At 50.8% G+C, this 15,813-nt stretch overlaps 5 protein-coding genes across 5 annotated transcripts; 3 read left to right on the top strand and 2 right to left on the bottom strand.

Annotated features, from left to right (window-relative positions):
- Positions 1-911: 911 nt before the first annotated feature.
- On the top strand, positions 912-2,220 carry N7532_008051 (zinc-binding alcohol dehydrogenase family protein; the record flags this gene model as incomplete). Its single annotated transcript, XM_056620543.1, has 5 exons — positions 912-1,056; positions 1,113-1,251; positions 1,315-1,529; positions 1,594-1,964; positions 2,038-2,220. The coding sequence occupies 5 exons, from the start codon at positions 912-914 to the stop codon at positions 2,218-2,220; spliced, it is 1,053 nt and encodes a 350-aa protein (XP_056471349.1).
- A 306-nt stretch (positions 2,221-2,526) lies between these two features.
- Positions 2,527-5,259, top strand: N7532_008050 (histidine biosynthesis protein HIS4; the record flags this gene model as incomplete). Its single annotated transcript, XM_056620542.1, has 4 exons — positions 2,527-3,373; positions 3,434-4,100; positions 4,168-4,997; positions 5,060-5,259. 4 exons carry the CDS (start codon positions 2,527-2,529, stop codon positions 5,257-5,259), a joined length of 2,544 nt encoding a protein of 847 aa, XP_056471348.1.
- Positions 5,260-6,008: 749 nt separating this feature from the next.
- N7532_008049 (serine hydrolase domain-containing protein) lies at positions 6,009-7,844 on the top strand (the record flags this gene model as incomplete). The annotated part of the gene is made up of 1 exon (XM_056620541.1): positions 6,009-7,844. The coding sequence occupies one exon, from the start codon at positions 6,009-6,011 to the stop codon at positions 7,842-7,844; it is 1,836 nt and encodes a 611-aa protein (XP_056471347.1).
- Positions 7,845-8,323: 479 nt separating this feature from the next.
- On the bottom strand, positions 8,324-9,358 carry N7532_008048 (uncharacterized protein; the record flags this gene model as incomplete). Its single annotated transcript, XM_056620540.1, has 2 exons — positions 8,324-8,631; positions 8,707-9,358. 2 exons carry the CDS (start codon positions 9,356-9,358, stop codon positions 8,324-8,326), a joined length of 960 nt encoding a protein of 319 aa, XP_056471346.1.
- A 4,416-nt stretch (positions 9,359-13,774) lies between these two features.
- On the bottom strand, positions 13,775-14,637 carry N7532_008047 (uncharacterized protein; the record flags this gene model as incomplete). Its single annotated transcript, XM_056620539.1, has 3 exons — positions 13,775-13,873; positions 13,941-14,284; positions 14,439-14,637. 3 exons carry the CDS (start codon positions 14,635-14,637, stop codon positions 13,775-13,777), a joined length of 642 nt encoding a protein of 213 aa, XP_056471345.1.
- Between the last annotated feature and the right edge of the window lie 1,176 nt (positions 14,638-15,813).

Raw genomic sequence — 15,813 nt, 5'->3', positions numbered from 1 at the left:
CTGCAACCTGTATGTCTCGCGCTCATAGCCATGGCGTCACGGCGTAGACTTGCCGAGTGCAACTGAGTACTACTACTTGACTAGTAGCGACTAGTCCAAGGGCGTATCCAGACTCCTCCAGAGACACACTTGCTGCCCCAGAATCGCGCGCTAGGGTGCTTGGCACCGGGGCTGATTGCAACTGGTGGAGATGCTAAGCCGGCCATTTCATTTTGGGCATCTCCTGCTCCTGCAGATCTTCGAACACACCCATAGTGCCGTCGAAGCCTACGGCTGGTAGCAAATGGACAGGTCTGTCGGCTTTGGCGATACTTCAGATGTAACATGTTGATAATTCTGCTTCCAACTGGCCAAGGGTATACTAGAGGTATATACTACATGGAAGAAGCTCCTGCGCTGGGCACCAGAAAACAAAAACACAGTTACTCGGTCATTTAAACATGTATTCAAGTTGATTAGACTATCTTGGAATATAATATGCTCAGACAATAATTGTGAAGTTGGGCCTGGGTCACCCATGGATGCGACTCAGGAACCCGATGCTGTGTAATCGTCCAACCTTAAACAAAATAAGTGGCAACAAACTTGGATCACCCTGGCTAGAACAGACATATCGCGGACTTGGAACGAAATATCACCCACGAGAATTTAGATTTTCTCTCAAATAGGTATGAAAAATTGATCCCTCTCAGTGGCGTGGTCTGACCAAAACAGCAGTTGGAAGCGCAACCCAGGGGTTTTCAAGATGGCTGCGTGGATCAGATTTGTCAACTCAGCCTGATCCTAAATGCGAAGTATAGACGGACGACTTTTTGCGAAAACAGTGGCATAACTGCAAGATCTTATCTTCCACAGCCTGACTCGTTTCCTCGTACGAAAGAGTTTGATTACTGTCGAAGCCGATCAACATCATGGGATCAACTGGAAACACCCTCGTCGTTCGTGTACCCGCAGGACAACCCCCTCAGTTGGTCCAGGAGCAATATCCGCTGCCTTCACCCAACGCCGGCCAGGTGCAGGTGAAAGTATCGCACGTGGCACAGAACCCGACAGATGGTAGGCTCCTATGCTCTGTATCCGATGCGAATTCGCCGCAACTCACTGTCGGCCAGTACAATGTTTCGAGGTAAATGCCTTCGAAGACGGGGCGGTCCTGGGATGTGACTTTGTTGGGGAGGTAACCGAGCTTGGTAGCGGGGTGACTCGTCTTGCCAACGGTGATGTTGTGGCGGGTCTCATCTGGGGAGGTAGGTCCTTGTTTCCATTCGGAATTTCCGGGCCCTGACGAAGGCACTCACGGTCCTTTCATCATAGGAGAGGTCAGGTCCCCGGCTTAGGTGGCTATAGCGAATATACCGTGGCAGATCAGCAAATCTCCTTCAAGCTCCCGCTGGGTATCTCGAAGGCGCAGGCGAGTACTGTCCCCTTGGCAGCAGCGACCGCATGGCTCGCCCTGTTCTCCAAGGGCTGTTTGAATCTCGACCGCTCCAGCGTCACAGACACCATTGTGTTGGTGTGGGATGGCAGCTGTACGCAAATCCCATTCATTCCATCTGATCTGTTTACCAGATGAGACTAACATGAGATGAATAGCCAGTGTCGGTCTTTATACAATCCATCTGGCGTCTATCTGTGGTTTTGACGTGATCACAACCTGCAGTCCTCGCAATGCAGACCTAGTGCAGTCTTGCGGGGCCAAACATGTGTTCGACTATAATGATCCAAAGGTCATCGAGCACATTACGCAGGCTGCTCCCAATCTCCAACACATTTTCGATACGATTGGCAATACTACGTCCTCGTCCATCGCTTCTCGAGCCCTTGGTGACCGCAAAGGAAATCTCTGTACTGTCCGGCCGGGAAAGGCCAACACCGAGTTGGTCACTCCCAATACACATGTGACTGATATCCTCGTGTGGACTGCATTCCTGAAGGACCATCGCTATGCCCAGTTCCATTGGCCGGTAAGCGACACACTCATGCCTTTTGTGGTCATTCTTGAAAAAATATCCACTTGGCTAACATCCAGAATCACAGGCCTCACTAGAAGACCATGAGCTCTCCCGTGAGCTATTTGAGAATCTACCAACGTGGTTTGAGCAGGGTTTGGTCAAACCGAACAAGCCCCGGGTGCTTCAGGGTCTCCAGGCCGTCACCAATGGGCTCCAGGAATATCGGGATGGCATCGTCTCTGCCTATAAAATTGTGTACAAACTATGAACCATCAACTGAGAGTGGAAGAAGAGATCAAAGAATATAGTCGAATGCCAAGGTGAATGCGATGACACTATTCGATCAACTAAAAGCAACTGAAAAGTCCCGAAAGTGGAGTGCGATATCAGATCCCCGATGATCGGGTTGCGGCAGATGATTCAGCGGCGGGCCAACCAGACCGGGGCAAAAAAAGAGTCATCGCCTTTCCACATTTTTCCTCTCCACGCGCCCCCAAAACTCCGCCGGGGATCTCGATATCCTCGTCTTTTCCTCCGATCATCTCTCTGGCTTGATACTGGATATTCGCCCACCATGGCCACGCCCCTCCTTATCTCCTACCCCTCCAACCCCACCTCCGGACTCTCGCTCAAGCAGATTGCCTACTTCGGCCGCGTGCTGGTGAAGGTCGCGAATCTGCAAGAGGCCGAGCAGTTCCTGCGCCAAAACTTCCGCAACCTCGATGTCTACGTTGAGGCGACTGCCGTCTCCTCGGCCGGAGACCTCGTCGACATTCTGAACGCCGGTGCCGCCAAGATCCTCATCACCCTCGACCAATTGACTGCTCTTTCCCAGGAACAATCGGTTCCTTCCTCTCGACTGCTCGTTTATGCCTTGGCAGACAACCAGCTGGACGCTTTGCAACAGTGGGTCGCCGCCAATGCCTCCGAACGCAACGATGTCGGTGTCTGCACCAGCCCCGCCAATGTCTCCACCGCCGCCACAAAATTGAACATCAGCTCGGACTCACCGCGTCTGTTCGCAACCTACGGAGACGAGACTGCGTCGGAGGAATCTGTGATCCAGGTCACGCAGCAGGGCGCAATTGCCATTGTTCCCTCTCAGACCTTGACTGTCGAGCGGGATGCTGCGGGTCAAATATCTGCTGCGAAGTTGATAGCTGCGCGGGCTGTTACCGACCAGGCCAATGGTCTGTATGCTACATCCGTTACCGATGAACGGGGGTCATGCCTGGGTATGGTCTGGAGCAACGACGAGAGCATTGCCGAGGCTCTTCGCACCGGAACCGGTGTCTACCAGAGCCGCAAGCGCGGTCTGTGGTACAAGGGCCAGTCGAGCGGTGATGTGCAGGAGTTGATCCGCATCGGGTTCGACTGTGACGCCGACTGCCTGGTGTTTGTTGTAAAGCAGATTGGTCGTGGTAAGGCTCTCCTAATTTCTTCTTGTCCTTTGCGACGTGTTGCTAATTTACTCATTCCAGGCTTCTGCCACCTCGGTACCGAGACTTGCTTCGGAGCTGCCGCTGGTCTGTCTCGTCTTCAGAAGACCCTCTCGGCCCGCAAGGCGGACGCCCCCGCTGGATCGTATACCGCTCGTCTCTTCAACGAGCCCAAGCTCGTGGAGGCCAAGGTGATGGAGGAGGCCGAGGAGCTATGCCGTGCTACCACCAAGGAGGAGATCGCCTTCGAGGCTGCCGACCTCTTCTACTTTGCGCTTACCAAGTGTACCGCTGCTGGTGTCACTCTGGAGGACATTGAGCGCAACCTCGACCTCAAAAGTTTGAAGGTGAAGCGGAGAAAGGGCGATGCCAAGGGCCCTTGGGCTGAAAAGGCTGGTCTGACTGCTCCTCAGTCGAAGCCGGCTCCTGCCCCTGCCCCAGTTCCTGCGCCGGAGGAGGATCGTACCACGCGTATTGAAATGAAGCGTGTGATTACAGCTTCAGCAACTGCCAAGGAGGTCAGCGACTTCCTCAAGCGTCCTTCCCAGAAGTCCAACGACGCCATTGTCGGTCTGGTCAAGCCTATTATTCAGGATGTCCGCGAGAACGGTGATGCTGGTGTGCTCAAGTACACCCACAAGTTTGAGAAGGCCACATCACTGACCTCCCCGGTCATCCACGCTCCTTTCCCCGCTGAGCTCATGAAATTGTCTTCTGAGACCCAGGAGGCCATCGATATTAGCATTGGTAACATTGAACGGTTCCACTCGGCCCAGAGGGGGTAGCAACGACGCCCTCAAGATGGAAACCATGCCCGGTGTGGTCTGCTCTCGTTTCTCGCGTGCCATTGAACGTGTCGGTCTGTACATTCCTGGTGGTACTGCCGTACTTCCCTCCACGGCTATGATGCTGGGTGTTCCTGCTATGGTGGCCGGCTGCCAGAAGATTGTTCTTGCTTCGCCTCCTCGCTCGGATGGCAGCATCTCCCCGGAGATCGTCTACGTTGCGCATAAGGTCGGTGCCGAGAGCATTGTGCTCGCCGGTGGTGCCCAAGCTGTGGCTGCTATGGCCTACGGTACCGAGAGCATCAGCAAGGTGGACAAGATTCTTGGACCCGGTAACCAATTCGTGACTGCGGCCAAGATGCTCGTGTCTAACGACACCTCCGCTGGTGTGAGCATTGACATGCCTGCTGGTCCCAGTGAGGTTCTAGTGATTGCCGACAAGTCTGCCAACCCGGCCTTTGTCGCCTCCGACTTGCTAAGCCAGGCCGAGCACGGTGTTGACTCGCAGGTGATTCTCATTGCCGTTGACCTGAACGAGAAGCAACTGCGCGCCATCGAGGACGAGGTGGACGCTCAGGCCAAGGCCCTCCCCCGTATGGACATTGTCCGCGGCTCCCTGGCTCACTCCGTTACCTTCGTGGTGCGGGACATCAACGAGGCAATGACCCTCAGCAACAACTACGCCCCCGAGCACTTGATTCTCCAGGTTGACGGAGCCGAGGCTGTGGTTGAGCAGGTCCAGAATGCCGGCAGTGTCTTCATTGGACCCTGGACCCCCGAGAGCGTCGGTGACTACTCGGCTGGTGTCAACCACTCTCTGCGTAAGTTCATGGCTATCTTCTACTCCTTTCAATACACAGTTCCAGAATTAACAACATTCCAGCTACTTACGGCTACGCCAAGCAATATTCTGGTGTCAACCTGGGATCATTCCTGAAACACATCACCAGCTCAAGTTTGACTGCCGACGGTCTGCTCGGTCTTTCGAAGACTGTCGAGACCCTGGCCGCGGTGGAAGGCCTCGAGGCTCACAAGCGGGCTGTCAGCATTCGTGTTGCACAGATGAAGAAGAACAGCTCGTAAACATGGAAGTATATTCCCCTGTCACGAATGATGCGCGATGATTTCAAAATAAAAAGGCGAGGAGAATCTAGGCGGAAAGGAGTGACCTGTTGTGAACGATACATTTTTATGAGCATATCCCATAGGATACCGAATACCATTCGTCGTTATTTCAATGACCAATTCCTTCCCTATCTGGGACATCAATTGCGGCTTAGCTGTTCTGCGAGATGACCAGAACCACACCGGCATGTATACACCGGGTCTTCAGCACCCAATCCTCTCGCCTGCATGGGGTGGAGGCCACCTAGGATGTCAACGGTCGTGCTTTCCACCCAGTCTTCGAGATCGAGGAATCGGGAGGCGAGGGACTAACATAGCAGCATCGCTGTCGTCACCTTTCACTGCCTGTGGGGTTGAAAAAACGCCACGGGCGATTTGAATGCTGTGGCGGAGTGGGCGCTAACCGCTTACGGAAGCATGTGCCGCCTGGCTTGAGCACTGCTTATTCTTATTTCTATCGCAGGGTAGTCGGATACGAATTCCCGATGATCGATGGGGCTCAGCTTTTGAGGGCCGACTCCCACCGGCGCCAGATGTCGCCTATTTGAGCTTAGCGTTGAAGCTTTGCTAAGAAGGTTGACACTCGAGCTGCTTTTTAGCCCCGATGTGCTTGTCGTACCACAATAAAATTATGGGGTGTATATAAGCGGTGTCTTGCTTCTTGGTAAGGGTGCTAGTATTATAAACCTCAAACACATCTTCACACAATGCGAGCTCTCAACTTTGCTCTCGCTTTTATCCCGCTTTTCACGCCCGCCGCTCTGGGCGGCCGGCTTCCGGGCCCGTCTTACCCTGCGCCGCGAGACATCAGCAGTGATTCCAGCCTGGTAGCTTCTAGCTGGAAGAATGTAACCACAACTCTGGACAAGACCCTGAGTGGTGGCGGAATTGGTGATGTGGCCTCTGCTTTGCTAAAGAACACTACCTTTTCCATGGGTATGTTTTCTCTGCATGACGAGGATGCGCAATCTTTGCAGTATCACCACACAGCTCTGTCCAACCTGAATGGCACGTACGGCACCAAAAAGGTCGACTCCGACACCATCTACCGCATCGCCAGTATCTCCAAGCTCATCACCACCTATGCGGGCATGGTTGAACTCCATGAGAAAGACTGGAACACGCCTCTTACGGATATCTATCCCGCACTCAAGGAGTTCGTCAAGAAAACAGCTGTGGACTTCGATGCCGTGCAAGACATCGAGTGGGACAAGATCGCAGTTGGTGACATCGCGTCACACATTGGTGGAATCCCACGTCTGGGTCTTCCCATCAGCTCGGACTTTCTGATCCGATCCCTGGTAGACCCAACTCTTCTGGATACGTGGGGTCTGCCACCTCTGAATGAGACCGATATCATTGCCCAGTATCCTTGTCTCCAGAGCCTTGGATCAGAGTCTTTGAAATGCAGCATCGAAGAATATGTCCAGGGCATCGCTTCCAACCTGCCCCGGTATCAGCCCGCTGCCAGCCCTCTGTACTCCGACAGTGGATTTTTCCTTCTCGGCGGCGCGTTGGCTAATCTAACCGGAATGTCAATGGACGACTTGTACCGCAAGGGTATCTTTGAGCCCCTCGGTCTGAAAAATACTTTGTCTTCGCCTCCATCGGACCCTAAGGACATTGCCCGCACCGTCATTGCCACGGATCTGGCCTCTGATCTTCGAGATCTTCCTATTACTACCCCATCTGGTGGCATCTACTCGACCATCAATGACTTGTCCAAGATTGGAGCGAGTATTCTGAACTCCACCCTTCTACCTGCCGAGAAAACGAGGCGTTGGATGAAGCCAGTGTCTTTCACTGGAGATTTGCACTATGCTCTCGGCCGCCCATGGGAGATCTATCGATATGAGCATAAAGAGTCTGGCGTTGTCACAAACATCTACACCAAGCTTGGCGATTCAGGAAGTTACGCGGGCCTGCTTGTCCTGGTGCCGGACTTCGATATTGGCTTTACCATCCTTGGCGCTAGCAATGGACTTGTCCACACACAGGCAATCCAAATGGTTGCGGACCTCCTCACGAACTCGCTCATGCCCGCTCTGATGACCCAGGCTCGTCACGAAGCCCTCGTCAACCTGGCAGGAACCTACGCAGCGAAGGATGCCGACCTAAACACCACCTTGACCATCTCCGTTCCCTCGGCCTTCAAGTCGGCGCCTGGCCTTGTTATCACCGAATGGATCAGCAACGGCACAGACATCAAGAACCAGCTCGCTGCGGCCTTGATCGATCTTGTTCCTCAAATTCCCGCACCAGCACCAAGCCCCAACCTGGTCAGGCTTGTGCCTACAATCAGCGACATTGTTGCCACGGGTCAGATCGCATTCCAAATGGAAACGGTCAACCCTACAGGTCCAATCGCAGGTCATCTGTTCACCAAGATGTACGGTGCCGGAGACTGGGTCAGTACCATTGACCAGCTCGTGTATCATGATATTCCCATTGACGAGTTCGTGTTCCACGTCGACAAGAAGACTGGGAAGGCACACACCGTGACACCGAGTGCTTATAATGTTGAGCTGAAGCGGAAGAGCTGAGCTTTTCTTGAGACACATTCGGGATGAGCTCAATCTCATCTTACCTCTGTTTGGATAGACTAAGATTCCCTCAAGACTAGAGTATACTTTAGAATCTCTAATGACATTGCATTTTATTCGCCATGCTACTCTCTGTCCTACGATTGTGAGGAGTGGAAATTACTGTAGTGGCCAGCAGCCTCTTTATTTCATTGGCAAGCCTCGCAGTGCTAAACTAGCCCGAAATGCTCCATCCGAGAGTCTAGCCGCTAGCAACGAAGCCCAATGATGTCAGGTATCCACATAGTTCACACCACCGAAATCAATTCCCAAAGAGTAAAAAGAAAAGCGAGAAAAAATCTTGGGGATCTTAGTAAAAAGCCTAAACAAGTAGGATTATTCCTGGACTATCTCCAGTGCGGTATCATATATTGAACAAAACAATATTCTCCAGTACTCCAGAGCGAAAGCTCTACCATCCATGCACGCCAACGATTGAATCACAATTGGGCAACGTCATTGAGAATAGAAACCTCCTGGCCGGGCTTGAAGGCAGGCAGACCCAGATAAGGGCAACCATCGCAACGGAATGCGTCACCAAGTGCACAGCTACCGCAGGAGCCGGTCTTGCCCTCGACGGTGAAATCCAGCTCGTTCAAGTCGTCTGTCTGCAGTTTCATCACATTGAGATTCTTATCGGCGTTCGCGCGGCGCTCCTTATCCTCGGCTTCAAGTCGGTCCGCCAGACCACAAGTACAGTCCTTGCAGGCCTTCCGCCTTCGGCCCGTTTTCGGCTGGCACTCTGGGGCTGCAAATCGTTAGCAATTTTTCTCCCAGAACGGCATGAATGAACAGTAAAAAACGAATGAGAGTCAAGACATACGCGGCATAATCGGTCTCGTAAAATCTTCCTCGTCGATAAGAGAGTCCTCATTAATCAACTCATCATCATTATCATCCCGGTCGTGGCTATTCGCATTTATGCCATTGGTCGTAAATCCAGGCACTGGTATCCCAGCCGCCGGATCTGGAGCCGTGGCAGCCTTCTTTTTCTTGTTCAGACCGAACTGCAGCGGAACTGCGGCGGCTTGCTCGATGTTGGGCTTCTCAAAACCGTTTCCGGTCTGTACCAGACCGGCCAGAATAGCCTCCATGGCCTCGGAGATGTCCAGTGCCTTATCTTGTGTTTGGAGCTGAGCACCAGCCTTCATGGCCGGCACGAGAGCGGTATATACATCCCGAGTCAGTAGCCGCAGAGCCTCTGACCGCCGGGAACTATCGGAGTCGGTAAGAATAAGGACGAGATCGTAGGTGTTGGATGGAAGGGTGACGACACCGGCAGAGAGCCGGTCGAGCATTTGAAGGTCGGTAGTTGCGCGGGGGAAGGTGGAGAATAGGTCTCGTAGTTTGTCCTCTTCGGTAGCAATGGAAGGGGGAGCGAGGAGGAGGGTCCGCGAGGTGTCGGCGGGCTTGGGCGAGGAAGCCATGTTGAAGTCACTATCGCTCGTGTCAATCGACACGAAGGAGGGAGCCATTGTGGGAGAATGGGAGGCAGAGACGGAGGTTGTAGAGAAAGGAGGAAAAGTGCAAAATGAGGGGTGGCGACATTTCCGATAAAAGATAAGTTAGTCATCGCCCATTTATAATACGCCGCGGCGGGTGGAGCTTCGGCGGCGCCAAGTTGCGACTAGTTCTCCTATCAGCGCGCGGCCATTACGCTGGAAGACCTGCCCTAACACAGTATACAAACACGCGGCGGTTTGGCGAGGGCCCTGTGGGGTCACAGGAATCGCCAGCCATCCACGCAAGTCCCAATAGCATCGACAGAATGAAGATGAGAGCTCAGGTCTGACCGCCCACCAAGGACGCTGGAAAGGCCTTAATGCCTTAGGCACTAACACAAACAACAACAACAACTTCCTCATGTTGGCCTGACCAATCAGCACGCGTGAACAGGAGAGTGCGAAGCTCACTCTGCAGAGAGCAATCAGTCACCAGAGGAGACAAACACACACTGATCCCTCCCAACACATATCGCACTGTATGAGCCTGGGGGCCGACTGGCCTTCGAGGAGAGAACGGATGTTGCGGATCAAGTGTGTTGGTTGAAGATGATGATGCTACTACCTACGAGGTAGTATATGGGAGTAGCTATTCTGTGCAGATAGTACGTCCAGTAGCGCAGGCACATAAGTTTGCCCTGTACAGTTAGGCAGCATTGTTGGAAAGTTGGCAAATACTTAGGCCTATATACGTACCATTTTTCCTCTGCCGGGTGGGGCTTTCCTATCTTAGCTGCCGCCGCTTTCATGAGAGCGCTCAGAGTCAGGCTCACTGAGTAAATTTCAGTCCAGGCTCAGACTCACTGAGCTGCTCATTGTAATCACGTGATTAATTAGTGAGGTCCAATGAGCGCTCAGTGAGTGCTCAGTGACTGTTATTGGCTGCTCACTGATCCATCACTGATTACTCAGGATTTATCCAAGGCATCTATTGAGCACTCAGTCGACGCTCAGTCCATACCTAAAGGAGCGCTTTGCCCCACAATACTGTTTATGTTACGACCTACTTTTTGATGGACCTCATTTTTCACCGTGCTCCTGTTTTTTTGAGGTACTCGATCGTCTCGTTCCTCTCTCAAAAAATAACGCACTAGAGCACGATGACACAACAATGGAAGGCTTGGGTCTTATCTGCCATCCATCGGCGCGCAGAAAAAACGCCTTCCTCGATCATCGGACTACTAAGATCTGTGCCCAAGTACTGAAGTACAAATTGAAGCTATGTCCCTCATCTCAAGCTCCCGCACAGATTTTCCTTCATCCTCTATTTCAATCTCCCCTTCAATTGATTGCTTCTGGCGTTTTGTTGTGATTCTTTCAGTCATGGGTCGGAAGCTCTTCTTTGCTCAACAAGACGACAACGCCAAAGAGAATTGCCGAAAACAACTAGCAAAGAGCGGCTATGTTTTTGGCGCTCATGCAGCTGAGGACTCTATCTGAGCAAAAGATAAAAGGATACCCAGCAAGTCTGCCTCGGAATTTCTGGGCTACAACTGTGCGAGAACCCTAGGGTTCGAGTAGCATATGGAGCTCTTTTCTTCAGGAAATGCTCTACTTTACTGTATGCTTAGTCTCGTAGTCGACGTGGCCGTAGCCGCGCTCGACATCCGGCAGAGACTGGAGGTTCATCTGTATCTCCTCCACGGCACTGGAAGCTGCAGAAGCTGTAAATTAATGGTACGTTTGTGAGTACAGTAATCGTCTCCAAATGCCTTGTGGCCTGCTGGCGGCTAGTGGATATCTCAAAAACGAAGCACCAGCGCCCCCAGATTAATGGGTTGTAAGATACTCAGCCGTATAGAAAGGTAGTTGATCGTGGTGAAGAGAGAGGGTGGTGAAAAGAGAGGGTGGTGAAAAGAGAGGGTGGTGAAAAGAGAGGGTGGTGAAAAGAGAGGGTGGTGAAAAGAGAGGGTGGTGAAAAGAGAGGGTGGTGAAAAGAGAGGGTGGTGAAAAGAGAGGGTGGTGAAAAGAGAGGGTGGTGAAAAGAGAGGGTGGTGAAAAGAGAGGGTGGTGAAAAGAGAGGGTGGTGAAAAGAGAGGGTGGTGAAAAGAGAGGGTGGTGAAAAGAGAGGGTGGTGAAAAGAGAGGGTGGTGAAAAGAGAGGGTGGTGAAAAGAGAGGGTGGTGAAAAGAGAGGGTGGTGAAAGCATAGGTGGTGAACACCCCCATTACAAAATTTTAGAATAGGATATCACAACCAAAACGTATTAATTAATCCTAAACTAGGGATTTTTACATTGATTAATCTTATGCCCAATCGTTCCACATCCGCTACACCTAGGTGGAGCCCGTTTAGCCGGTTGAACTGGCTGATTAGGCAGATCGACCTGTTCATGCGATGCTGCCTCATGACCTTCTACAGGCTCAATCAGCTGTTGAACTAGATGTAGGCCCCCTTCGACCGATAGACCCCCTTCATGTGCGATCTGCCTAGTCGAACGAGTGCGCTTCTGGCGTTTCTTCTCATTCGCTGCGCGTAAATCGGCATTCTCCTTCAATAGTGGAGCAGTGGTATGCAGCGATGATAAGTGGCTCTTCACTAGCTGATTAAACATAGTTTTCGACGGTGTAGGAGGGCTATTCGATCGCTGTTTTAGAAGCTCTTTATACATAGAAGCTTGCTTTTGTACCTGAACCACTGTCTTCGGCGTTTTTGGTGTGAATTGGCTAGATCTGCTGCTTGGTCGGCTTGATAGTGGTGAAGGCGTTTGAAGGGATATATTAAGATTGCATAGCATCCTTTCGATATCGATTGGTACTAGACTAGTAGCAGCGAAGCTATTTCGAATGATGTTCGGCTGGAAGGCTTCTAATCGTGCGCGAGGATAGTCCGCTAGAAAATCGAGCTTGTCGATATGATTATAACCGGTCCGCGCTAGATCGCTCACAAAGCGACCGTACGCGCGTTTAAGCACAGCAAAACACCCAACATCGAGCGGTTGTAGTAAATGTGACGAATGCGAAGGCATACAGGGCGGTATAATGTCGTTTTCAGAGCAGATTCGATCGAATTGAGGTGTTAGGTTGCTACCATGCCCGTCCAGGATTAATAGCCGAAATCGCCCTCGTACACGCGAATTAGTGCATGGAATAAAGAGATTGTGTAGCCAGCGTAGGCCAATTTCATCAGTAGTCCAGCCGTTATTCGATACCTCAGTGCGCGAATTCGTAGGAAGATTTAACGATTCAAACCAACCAGCGATATAGACCTGGCCTTTGAATATGATACACGGCGGCAGCGAATAGCCATCAGGGCATATCGTTTCGATCGCAGTAACCCATTCGCGATTTCCTGGCTGTAGGATTGATCGCCGACCGTAGTATATTCTGCTCGCGTAACAACCTTCTGCGCTGATATAAGGCCCATTGCGAATCCAGTTTCATCGGAGTTATAGATATCCTCTGGTTGAATACCGTTCTCCTCGATCACGCGCTGCACCGTCGAAAACCACTCTCGTATAGCGTTTGGATCTTCGTTAAGAGCGCGCTGATAGTCGTATCGTTTTGAGAAGCGCGTTCGAAGCTCATCACGTCGTTTAACAAAGGTTGACGCCCAATTAACACCAACAGTTAATGTTGGGGGGGGGGGGGGGGGGGGTTGTTCCACGCGGTGCAAGAAGGATATTGGCCATCTCTCGTAAAGTAAAGGGCCTAGGTGCTGCCCCACGCGAATCCATAGAGAGTATCCATTCAGTAAGCGAATCCTCTTCTAATTGGGTCAATTTATGGCCGTTTGGGCGTGTGTCATCGCGAGAGATTCGGCCCGCGGCACGCGCACGTAGGGTAGAGTAGGGTATATCATATAGCTTTGCTGCTGCGTGAAGAGATTTGACACGATCGCTTTTGATATAGCATAGGGCTAATAGGATCTTGCCCTCTTGATTAGCCGATTTTTGCGAGGATTTACCACGAATTGGTGGCATGGTAGTTAGTTGAATTAGGTAGGGTGGTTAGAAGACGCGATTTTGGATGGGGTTATCCGCTCGGCTGTGTTAACCGCTCGGCGTGGATTACGTCAATAATAATTAGGACAGTTCTATAGTTATACAGTATGGAAAAGGGTGTCATGAACTACGCTGAAAAGATGCGAAGAACTATATCCTGATCCGCAAGTCTTTGTGAGATTGGATCATATTACTGTATGGTCTACACCCTGACGTCTTGATTATTGCGCTACAGCTTAATATAATTTTACTCTCGTTTTCTTTCCTCTATTAGATTGTTAAGTTGACATACTATCATACGAGGCTTTCAAGGGGATATGGTAGACCCTGTCATGCACGTTTACTTCAATGCTTGATTCGATTTGCTTGTGTGGATATGCGTATTGAGTAATGTGTTTGAATTTCTAAGTGTGGAGTATTCCGTATTTCTTCTCTAGCTGTCTACATTTACTTCGCAAATGCAGTAACGAACGTATTCCACACCAATACATCAAGGCTCTTCCTCGCTTCCTTCACAGCTGCACTCCCCAGTACTTTCTCTCTGATCTAAAATCTCAAAGTCAGCCAATTGTTCTCAACCCACAGACAAAATCGAAAGATATTTCAAGCTCACCTCACTACTCTCCCACCCCAACACACCAACCCACCTCTTCTCCTCTAGATTGAGACTTGTCCCTTGAATACCATCGCCATTCCCATTTACACCACCCGCCTCTGCAATCGCACTAACAAACTTCTCCCACGCCGCCCTCGCCTCCACTACTTTCTCATCCCTCTCCCCGATCTTCACCTGCCACACCTCCGTCAACGCACTTCCAAACACCTCACTCGGCCCGAGATCCGTGTTATATAGCTGTGGGACTGGCGGTGCAACAGAGTGAGGCTTCACGAAGGATTTGAAGTTCTCGAAATTTTCTGATGCGACAAAGGTGTTGAAATGCGAGGCGTCTTCCCACTCTGTCGAAGAATCAGCATCAGACTATGTTCAAATTTGCACGAGCGCTAAGAGGAGGGAAAGGGATGATAGTAGGACTGGGACGGAGATGATGACAGTAAGAGAAAAGAAAGGAGGAAAGGGAAAGAAAATAGGAAGGAAGAGGAAATGACGAACCAAGCCCAACACAAAGTCTGAAATCCCCCGACACATCATTGCCATTCTCGAGGAGAATCTTTCCGAAGTATTTGGCCTTGGGAGGAGTGGCATGTGTATCAAGGATCTTGATGAGTAAGGGTGCGATCTCGGTGGTGAATGTTGCTTCCGTTGCGGGATCTGTCTTTAATGTTGGGACGACGAACTCGGTGAATGGCATTTTTGCTGTTGTGTTTAATCGGGAAATTGAAGGATAAGAAATTGTATGTGAGATTGAAGAGCTTGGAATTGAACTTCTTATATATAATCTTCCCTCATCCACTTTCTCTCTTCCGCCTCATACTAATCATTCAAAAACCCAAATGGCGACACTCACAGTGCGTCCCGAAATAAGTCATAGATCACGTCATCTAACAGAACCTCAGGCCGAAGCCGAAATCCACTCGCATTTTTAATCAGGTAGGCTCTCATCGTTGAAAATTTTCGTGCCTTACAGGGTAGTTCCGGTAAAATTCCCGCCCCAATTACAAATCCCACACCAGAAAAAGCGATCCACCCCTCAGAGGGGGTTAATCTATCTGATTGATGAGAAATCTGAGTAATCCACAAACCTTACCCAGACCTTTTCTCCGTGAGAGTGGCGGTGGTGTGTGTCTGGTAAGTTTCTAAGGGGGTACAGTAGTATCAGAGAGCAAACTTGTAAAACAGCCCCGCGGGCCCCACCTGTCTCGTAATAATTCTCGGTGGCTCCTTGGAATCGCTTATAAATGTGATTTTTTTGATGAGTGATCAAAGCCGTGCTGCGTGCTGGTCTAGTAATAAGCTAGCAGAGTAATAGGGAACTGGGAATAAAACAGATCAACGCTAGTTTCTCGGCCTATCTGCCGTGATGAGTGATCATTGATTTATTAGCTAAATAGTGGCGAAACCACCACTAAACGTCAGATCAGACCTCTGACGTCGGCCAAGAACCGATATGATCGCTCATCTTCGTAGCGGAACCTTATTCTACCGCACATTACGGTAGCTCCATTGACTACAGTAGTCAAGGTCTAACTCTAACATAATTGGTCCATTACTACGGAATAAGGTTTCTATAAAAGACTGTTTAGCGAGACGACCCACTCCTGGCCTCGGCTGATCTGCTCATCACTAACACTATCTCAGCCCTCCACGATCTACTACGTGACGCCATGAACAACCAAACAAATATGGTTCACGAAAAAGAAAGGCAGTCTGTTGCTGACAATTACCGGCATTATTCTCCCGGAGTTCACATGAAATTTACTAATTAGAGATTAGCGGCTATGTCTTCTTTTGTAGAGGAAAGATGATTGCCGCCATGTACATTCTATATCTGCCAAGAATTTCCAAGTTACTGTACTCTTGCACTAAC

Source organism: Penicillium argentinense (assembly GCF_028826775.1).
Source record: "Penicillium argentinense strain IBT 30761 chromosome Unknown utg000009l_segment0_segment0, whole genome shotgun sequence".
Taxonomy (NCBI): Eukaryota; Fungi; Ascomycota; class Eurotiomycetes; order Eurotiales; family Aspergillaceae; genus Penicillium; species Penicillium argentinense.
The sequence above is the reverse complement of the archived record's forward strand: the minus strand, read 5'-3'. Positions and strand labels throughout refer to the sequence as shown.